This window comes from Microtus ochrogaster, chromosome 10, assembly GCF_000317375.1.
Source record: "Microtus ochrogaster isolate Prairie Vole_2 chromosome 10, MicOch1.0, whole genome shotgun sequence".
Classification (NCBI taxonomy): domain Eukaryota; kingdom Metazoa; phylum Chordata; class Mammalia; order Rodentia; family Cricetidae; genus Microtus; species Microtus ochrogaster.
The window spans coordinates 33,873,034-33,882,994 of record NC_022016.1 but is presented as its reverse complement, the minus strand read 5'-3'; the positions used below and the strand labels follow the sequence as shown (position 1 = coordinate 33,882,994).

The 9,961-nt window shown below is 38.0% G+C and overlaps 1 protein-coding gene across 2 annotated transcripts in view; it reads right to left on the bottom strand.

Moving 5' to 3' along the window:
• Positions 1 to 9,961, bottom strand: part of Dgkk (diacylglycerol kinase kappa) — a 134,015-nt gene that overhangs the window by 45,806 nt on the left and 78,248 nt on the right. For both annotated transcript variants that reach the window (XM_013348285.2, XM_026782330.1), the window contains exon 5: positions 339 to 474. In XM_013348285.2, the coding sequence (XP_013203739.1) occupies positions 339 to 474 (136 nt within the window). The remainder of the gene's footprint in view (positions 1 to 338; positions 475 to 9,961) is intronic.

Sequence of the window (9,961 nt, the reverse complement as noted above, 5' to 3'; positions counted from 1 at the left end):
TGGTCTACAGAGCTAGTTCCAGGACAGGCTCCAAAGCCACAGAGAAACCCCGTCTCGAAAAACCAAGAAAAATAAAAAAAATAAAATAAATAAAATAAATAGTAGGAAAGAACTGATTTCTGTCTTTTCAATCCTTCTGACCATATAGTCCCATCTTCATATATCCAACCCTCCGTTTTTATTCATGAGAACACCCCTTCAAGCAAGTTTCTTTTTCCCTCCCACAGGATTAACTTCACACAAAGACTTAGATTGGGTCTGCAATACTAGGCAATAGGAGACCCTTCGTGCCTAGCTCTCTCCAGTGAGCTCTGCTTTTTAATGGAACAGAAAGGTACCTTCACAGATGATGGTCTCTCGAGATAAGGCAGGAATGTTCCGGCGACAAACATTGCAGAACTGTGTCCGAGGACTATGGCTGGAATACCAATAGTGCATTCCGATAAGGTAAGGATTGTTTTCGGCTGCAGGTATCTAAAGCAAATCAAAGAGAAGAAGAAAAATGGAGGTTAACCACAGAGGTGGACTCAGGAAGACCACAAATTCTGCTGCTAGGGCTAATATAGCCCTAATGTAGGTGACAAAGCATGTAAAAGAGAGGGCCGGTAGGTACAGCTCCCACTTTTTGTTTTAATTACTTTTGATTACTGGCTTCAGAAGGGAAAAAATTAGATGGGAATTATTTCAAATAGGGGTTAACACAGAAGCAAGGGTCTTTCTTTATCTTGCTCAACCACTATATTAGTTTAGTCCAAGCAAAACTTGTTGATTGGTCTTGGCTCTCTTTAAATAGAAAGCAGAAGAAAGAGGTGAGCTGGAAATTGAGGGCTATCCAAATGCTCAGACAAAGCAAGGCAGGTGCAAGGCTCACACACAGAACTCGGCAATACCTGCAAGGCTTTCGCTTTCTTTTTAATACAGCTGCCAAGTGAGCAGAACATTACTCTACTTGGACAACACTTGAAAAACCTTTACATCCTCTTTGCATGAGCTTTTTCCTTTTTTGAAATCCATGCTTTGACTACCTACAGCAGTTTCTTGGTTAATCATTTTAATTCATCCAATAAGTTATTAAACAAATACTTCCTGAATCACTATTACATGCTTGCAACTTTTCAAAGCATTTGAGATATAATCATTAACAAGACACAGTCCTTGTCCTTATGGTGACATTTTGCTTACTGTCTTCTTTCATACGAATCACTTTAACCTTTTTGTTATCATGCCTGTGAACACAGCATCTGCATATCGCAGCCTGACATTCACCACTACAGGAAAGGCATAGCCTAGCCATGTATCAGCAATGGTTTGAGTTGCATGGATGTATAGACACTGGATCCCCCTAACTTTGTTCTGTGTTTATTTTCACAGGACTTCCCCTGTCTTTTCTCTAGTTCCTATGAATGTCTCAGTTTCTACTGCCTTTTTTTTTAAAAAAAAAAGTTTAGACTTAAGTTTGCACTTAGTCCATTTATTGGAATTAGCCAACCAAGACATAGACTGCAGATAATGCTTTCTGATCTCTATTTCCCACGGGTATGCTGGCGATGTGGGAAACTACTGTTGAACTGAAGAGGAAGTTTTTTTGGTTAAAAAAAAAGCTACTCTCATGATGTCATAATTTGGAATTTCTTTGCAATGGGAAGTTTATCATATAGTGACACCTGAAAAGCTCTAGGTCTAGAAACACCAGACTGGAAGGCACAGAGGATTGACACTGGCACTCTGAGCTCACAGTTCCTTTCTATTCCCAAGGCTGCTGTCTATAACTAAACAAGCCCCTTTCCTCCTCCCATTTTCCTTCTCTTCCCTCCAAATTACCAGGAACCTATGACCGTATGTTGTGTAACATAATAAGCACTGGAGCTACAGAGATCAGTAAGTCACATAGATAAAGGAACTCACTCTACTGGAGGAAACTAACTCTCAAACAGATAGTCACAACATGGTGACAATACATTTTTAAAGACTGTACAAGGCTCTACAGGAGCAAGCAGGAGAAATGAAAACCTCTTGATTATGTATTAACTATAATGGAATTCATATTTAATGGACATTGCTTGGGTTCAGTTGTTAAGAGGGTGGGATTTAGATCTCTCATGTTCATCTTATTCTGTGAGAAAAGTTTGATGCAACCAGTCCTGGATGAGTGTGTATGGTAGTTTGAATTGTATGTCCTCCAAAATCCTTTCAAGTCCTAACCTTTGGTACCTGAGAATATGACTTTATTGGGAACCACTATCCTAACAGATGTAACCAAGCGGAACTTAATTCAAGGACTTGTGTCTTTCTAAGACTAAGAAAGTATGGAAAGAGATGCAGTCAAAGAGGAGAACACCTTGTGATAATATACGGTATACAGACACACAAGAGAGAACATCACATGACAGTGGGTGCAAAGAGTCAATGATCCACCTGCAAGCCAAGAAATATTAAGGTGTGTCTGTAATCACCAGACTGTAGGAAGAGGCAAAGAAAGATCCTCTTTCTAGAGCCTTCAAAGAGACGCGGACCCTTTCCTGAACTCAAATCCAGATCTCTACCTGCTGGAAACCTGAGAACGTAACTGCTGTTCAGTCCACCCAGTTTCTGCTTGTTCCAGCAAGCCTGGAAAAGGAAGAAAGATTTTCAAATTGAGATGCAGATGTTTCTGTATCCGGCACTAACAATAGGAGAGTGCTGTGACAGTTGTCTAGTATAGCAATACTATGAGTTTTGAGACAGATGATCTTGAGAAGACGACACTGCCTTGAGTAGAGTGCTATTAGGAATACGAACTGCTTCTGGAACAGTCTCCAATGCAAACAAGAGGCATTATAAGAGGGTGGCAGAAAGGACACTTTTTAGAGTGGAAGAGAACCATTTCATTGCCCTGTTGGATGAAAGCAGTGTGTTCAAATGGTGAACTTGAACCTTTGGCTGTCAAAACATTCAAGCAAAGTATGAAGGTACAGTCTGTTTTCTTTCTGCTGCTTATAGAAAATAAAAGAGGAAAGAGATATGTTGCTGTGGAAACCGTTCTTAGTCTACTTGGCTTTCCATATACAGAGTGGGTGGCTTAAACAATGGAAAGCTATCTTCTCACTGCTTGGAGATGGGGAAGCTCAAAAGCAAACAATCAACCAATGTACTTCCCAAGGCCTCCTTCATGGCATGGATGTGGCCACTTTCTCTATCTGCTTGCATGGTTTTTACTTAATACAGGAATATGAAGAAAGAAAGTGATCCTTGGTTGTTTATTTTCTCATGAGGCCATCAGCCCTACTGGATTTAGTCCCCATGTTTATGGCTACATTTGACATTAATCACATCTTTCAAGTCTTAGTTCTAAGCACAGTCACATTTGGAGCTTAAGCTTCAACATATGAATTTGGGGTAGGGTTACAGTTCAACTCATAAAAGAATTACTAAGTAAAAAGTGGGCAGACCTTGAAGATTTGGCAACTTCTCAATCTATTTGTATTTCAAGCACAAAATAGTCACTCTGGTGTCAACATCCAGGGTATGGGTAGACAAAGCTTTTCTGAGAAGATTCAGTATGGGACACTAGGTTTAAATCAGTGATCTCGGCAGAATACGGTTGCCGTAGACTGAAAAGCTCAAGACACAAGACTGGATGAAAGGAGGTTATAAGACTACTGAGGCTCTACAGCAGCCAAGTGATGAAGAAAGCTATCCTGCTGTGGTTTGCATTGTTCCTTCAGGAAAACAGAATAATGGGTTCCAGTGTTGACTTAAAGGCCAGCAATGCTGGTGAGACTCCAGTTTGTTATTTTGGCCAACAAAGGAGTATGGGCCTATTGGAGGAAGTCATTGCCTCTTTCGTTCCAGAGGGTGGGGTTGCCTCCTAGATTCCAGAAGGTGGGGTTGCTTTTTTTTTGTTACAGACAGAAGATGCCACTCAGGTGGGCTGAAAGAATGAAGTCAGGTGACAACACTGAGCCACAGAAAATTAGCTGTAGGCCTATAAGCCTAATGGAACTTGCCTTTCTGGATCGCCAGCTGTCTTTAGATAAGCAGCCCTTTTAGTCCTTCTATTTTCTCCATTTCAGAATGGGAATATCTGTCCTCCACTACTTCCAATGCAGAAATTTAAAAGCAGATACATTGTTTTGGAGGTGTCACATGCCCACAGGTAGAGGAGAAATATTGCCCCCAAAAGGAACATACACAGAGTCTAGAAAGGAACATGCAAAAAAAGTCTTTCTGGTACCTCACTGGTATTCTTAGAAAAAGAGAAATTTGAGTACAGACACAGAGAAAACCTGGGAAGCTACAATAAATAAATAAATAAATAAATAAATAAATAAATAAATAAATGCACAGGAAAGCACAATGTGATGGCCCAGGCTGAGACCGGAATAGTACATGGCAAGTCCAAGAACACTAAGGATTTCCAGTAACCACCAAAACCTCGGAAGGGGCAAAGGATTCCTCCTGAAGGCCGTCAGAGAGACATGACTGTAGGCTTCGAGCCTCCAAGATAAGAGAAGACATTTTTGTTTTTGTGTTTTACATTTCTTCAATGTAAGAGAATACATTTCTGTTTTTTGTTTTGATTTAAAGCAGGGTTTCATGTAACCCAGACTGTCCTCAAATTTGCTAGTTAGCCGAGGATGACCTTGACCTTCTCTTAAGTAATAGGAATATAGGGATTTATAAATTACACCCAGTTTGTAAATTTGTGTCCTTTAAGTCCCAAAGTTTTTTGGTAATTTGTTATAGCAGCCATGTATTGGCATAGGATGTCACTACAGGTATTTCTATTTGCTGATATGGATTTTTAAAAATCAAATTTGACAATAACTGATGGAAGCAGATACAAAGATCCACAACTAAGCACTGGACTGAGCTCCTGGAGTCCAGTAGAAGAAAGGGAGGAGAGATAATATGAGCAAAGGGATCAAGACCATGATGGAGAAACCCACAGCAACAGCTGACCTGAGCTAGTGGGAGCTCACTGAGTCTGGACTGACAGCTGGGGATCCTGTATAGGAGACTGAACTAGGCCCTCTGAATGTGGGTGGCAGTTGTGTGGCTTGGGCAATTTGTGGGACCACCGGCAGTGGAACCAATATTTATCTCTATGGCATGAAATGGCTCTTTGGAGCCCATTCCCTTTGAAGGGATACCTTGTTCAGTCTAGATACGGGGGGGGGCAGGGAGGTGCATGGGGGCATGCGGGGAGCAGGGAGCTTGGTCCTGTCTCGAATGATGTGACAGACTTTGTTGACTCCCCATGGGAGGCCTCACCCTCTCTGAGGAGTGGATGGGGGTGGGGTGGGGAGAAGGAGGGGGAAGCAGGAGGGAAAATGGACTGAGGTTGGCATGTAAAATAAAGACTGTTTTTTTTTAAAAAAAAAGAATACATAAATAAATCAAATTTAAAGACAGATTCAAAACTGTAGCAGGCATACAAATTGCTAAGAAAGGTTAGTTGGCCTAAACTTCTCCGATCAGACTCTTACTCTCAATGGATTGAATAGCTGTGTAACTCCCCACCACACACACACACACCACTCTCTCTCTCTCTCTCTCTCTCTCTCTCTCTCTCTCTCTCTCTCTCTCTCTCTCTCTCCTGAAAGCCCAACTCTCAATGTGGCTGTATTACCAGAGAGCCTTTGAGAAATGACTATGTTCTCAGGGAGGAGCCATAATGAATAATATTAGTTCCTATATAAGAACCTTCAGGATTGTCTCCCTTTTCCATTGTCATGTGAAGAGACAGCACAAAACCTGTGCAATGGAAAGTAGGCCTTTGTCAAACAGAGTTTATCAGTAACATCACCTCTAATAAGAAGCAGATGAATCAATTCCAAGATATATACACCCTAGTCAGACTGAATCATGAATAAGAGAAAATCAGAGAGGAACAATGACAAGTAATGAAATGAATAGATAATAAAAAGTCGTTCACCAAAGAGCATCCCAGGCCCAGAAAATGTCACTACCTAATTCTATCAAATATTTAAAATAGAAAGAAGGGATGTAGCTGTAATTCAGTGGTAAATTTATTGCCTTGAGTGCATGAAGCATGAGTTTGTGCCTCAGAACCATAAGAAATACTAAACAAGTTTCTTAAAATCATCTATAGAATCAAAGAATGAATGATACTCAGAAACTCGTGCTACAAGGCTTGCATTTCCTTGATGCTAAAATAATAGAAAGACTATTATAAAAAATAAATTAACTTACAGGCCAATATCTCTGATGATGATAGATGCAAAAATCCCCAACAAAATGCAAAAAACTGAGTTTGATAACCACAATCAAGTGGAATTTTCCTCATTGGGATTCAAAGTAGTTTAGCATATCCAAATCAGCAAATGTGCTATATATTATTTTAACAAATTCAAGTAAAAATTAGTAGGACCATCTCAACAGATGAAAAAAAAAGTATTCGACAAAATGTAGCATCCCTGCTAGCTAGATCTCAATAGGTTATATGCAAGAGGAGTGTACCCAAATATAACAAAGGCCATTTATGACGAATCCATAGATAACACAGTTCTCAACAGTGAAGAGCGGAAAGCTCTCTCTCTATGATCAAGGACAAAACAGATTGCCAAATGTCACTCCTTTTCAGCACAGTACTGGAAGTTCTAGCAGAGCAATTGGGGAAGAGAGAGAACTAAGAACCATTCTAATAGAAAAGGAAAATGTAAAATTGTCTCTATTTGCTGATGATTCTATTATATCCATTGTCCTTAGACTAGAAAAAACATTAAAAATGTTGAGTTATGTAAAGTTGTGGGATACAAAATCAGAATCCCAAATCATTTGTGTTTCTGTATGCTAATAACTATCTACCAAAAATATTAAGAAAATAATCATACTTATAAAAGCAAGTTTAAAGTTTAGTTCTTACATATAAATATAACCAAGGATGTAAGGGATCTATATAGTGAAAAGTATTACACAGTAGTGAAATAAATCAAAGAAACAGAAATAAATTAAAAGATACATGTTTTTAGGTTAGAGAATTAATACTATGAAAATGTCAATAATACACAGTCTATAGATTCAACACAATCTCTATGGAAATTTAAACATTACATCCACCGAGCTGGAATAAACTACTTTAAACTTGTATGGAGCCCAAAAATAATTTTGAAACAAAGAACAAAGCTAGCAGCATCATACTCCTTGATTTGAAAACATAAAGTGATTATAATCAAAACAGCATGGCATTGGCATTAAAAATATAAACCAATAAAACAGGAAACCCAAAAATAGACCCCATGCACTTATGATCAAGTTTCGGCAAAGTTTTTTTAGAACACAATATGGAGAAAGGGCATCTTAACTATTTATCAATCAATATGCAGAGGAATAAAACTAGACATTTCTATCATATGCAAAAATCAAGTCAAGTCTAAATAAGTAAAAGAAGCAAATAAAAGACCCAAAACTATAAAATTACTAAAACCCTAGAAGATACAGCATGATTTTGGACATCATCTTTCTTTACATGACCTTGAAAGCACAGGTACCCAAAGAAAAATAGACTCATGGGATGATATGAAACTAAAGCTTCAACATAGCAGAATAAACCAAGTGAGTGAAAGTGGACAAAAAGGGAGAAAATATTTGTAAATCTGAGGAGGAGCTAATACCCAAAATATGTAAGACGTTCAAGTAAAAGCAAAGAAAACAAGTGTACCACTAGAGAGGAATATAAAATGATACAAGTGACATGGAAGGGAAAGGTAGATCAAATGAGGGTCTGTTAATTGTAACGGGGGAAGGAGATCAGTGCAAAAGGAGAGGGAGGGAGGAGGATAAATAACATCAAGGAGGTCTAAAAAGTCATACGGAATCATATTACTATTAATTTACTTAAATCACACCCAATACAAGTAAGTCTATGTATATACATAATTCAAATGACATTATTTTACTCAAGCAGACAATATTCCCCGCAAGAGCTATAGACTAACAACACAACTTCTACATCCAAGGCTCAGGATACATTCAGGAAGAGGAGGTGGAAAGATGGGGAAAATTTTTTAAGAGCTAAAGGATCAGAAAATCTACTGTGAAATTACATTTCCCAGAAAAGACAAGGAATCTCACCCCTGATGCCTAAACAAAACCTGAGCAATAACAGCACCAATAGAAACAGGAAATCTTGTGAGGCCCCACCCATAAATAAAGACCCACAGGCAACTAAGAACTGCTGAGAACAGGAGAAATAATCTTAGCCAAGGATTAAACCCTAATTAGTTATCTAATACTAACTATCCAGCTCTGAAATCATATACAAATTAGCAACCCTAAATTTTCTGATATATGTAGTTAGATAGATGGATAGATGATCTAATCCTACTATATCCATTGCCCTTAGGCTAGAAAAAAAACATTAAAAATGGTGAGTTATGTAAAGTTGTGGGATATAAAGTTAGAATACAAGAATCATTTGTGTTTCTATATGCTAATAATGATCTATCAAAAATATTAAGAAAAATATTAAGAAAATAGTCCTATATGTGTGTATATATACACACACAAACACACACACATATATATAATAGCCTTTTTCATATATATATATATATGTACATATATATATATTTATAGAAGAAGCAAGGTGGGGTACAAAAGAGGATTTCTGGGAGGAAATAAAAGGGGAAAACAATGTAATTATATTTTAGTTCCCTAAAAGAAACTAATAAAAAATAAAATAAAAAATAAAACACAGTCATTTAGAAGGTCAACAGACCTGAACAGACCTTTTTGTGAAGGTCAATTGAAAATGCTCCGTATCACTAATAACTAAATGCAAATCAAACCCTGGTGAGATAGCACCCTATTCTTGTTAGAATGCCCTGATCAAAAAAAAATGAGAGATACAAAGTATTGGAAAGATATTGAACAAAGGGAGTTTTGAAAAGTCATTTATTAAAATGCAAATTAAGATAACCAGTTTGAAAAACAGCATAGAGATTTCTCAAAAACTTAAAAGCAGAACTACCATATAGTGTTAGAGTTATTGAGACTGGGAGTATAGGGCTTTAGTATCAGTTTCTATGGAGACTGGAATATCACAAGTCTAAGGTCTGTCTAGGCTACCAAATGAGTTCAAGGCTAGCCTGGGCAGCTTGGTAAGCTCCTGATCAAAAATTAAAAAAAAATAATAATAACTATTTCTTTTATTTCTTGAGATCATATTATAATTACATCAATATCCCTTTCTCTTTCCTCCTTCCAAGCCCCTCCTTGATCTTTTTCAAATACATAGCTTCTCTTTTCATGAAATAATGTCGTTACATGCACATAACACATATCTTAATTGTGCAAGAGGTGGGGAAAAATTTTTAAGAGCCAAAGGAACAGGGAGTTTGCTGTGGGATTATGTTTCCTAGGAATGGAAGAAGCTACACCCATAAAGTCTCACCAGGGCTGTCAAATCTTAGCTGAATTGCCAACAAGGTAATGTGGACAAAGTAGGAAAGCCCAAGAGGCCTCAATCCTATACAAAGAACTATAGACAACAACAGAATGCTGGGGGAGGGGGGATAGTCTTTTTAGGTCCATATGCATGGAAAATCTTTTTCCAACCCTGTGCCCTGCAGTAATATCTAGTCTTGATGTAGAAGTGTGTTTCTTGCCTGCAGCAGGAGGATGGATTCTGTTTTGCATTCATTCTGTTAGCCTGTGTCTTTTTATTGAGGAATTAAGACCATTGATATTGAGAGGTATCAATGACCAATGATTGTTGATTCCTGTTGTTTTGTTGTTGCTGTAGGTGGTGGCGGCAATTGTGGTGGTAGTGGTGTGTGTTAGTATGTGTGTGTGTGTGTTTCTCCTCTTTTTAATATACTGGTCTGGTCTGAGATTATTTATTCCCTGTGTTTTCTTGGAAGCAGTAATGTCTATAGGTTGGAGTTTATCTCATAGCAACTGTTGTAAGGCTGGATTTGTAGGCACTGCTTAAATTTGTTTTTTGTTTTTTTTTTTT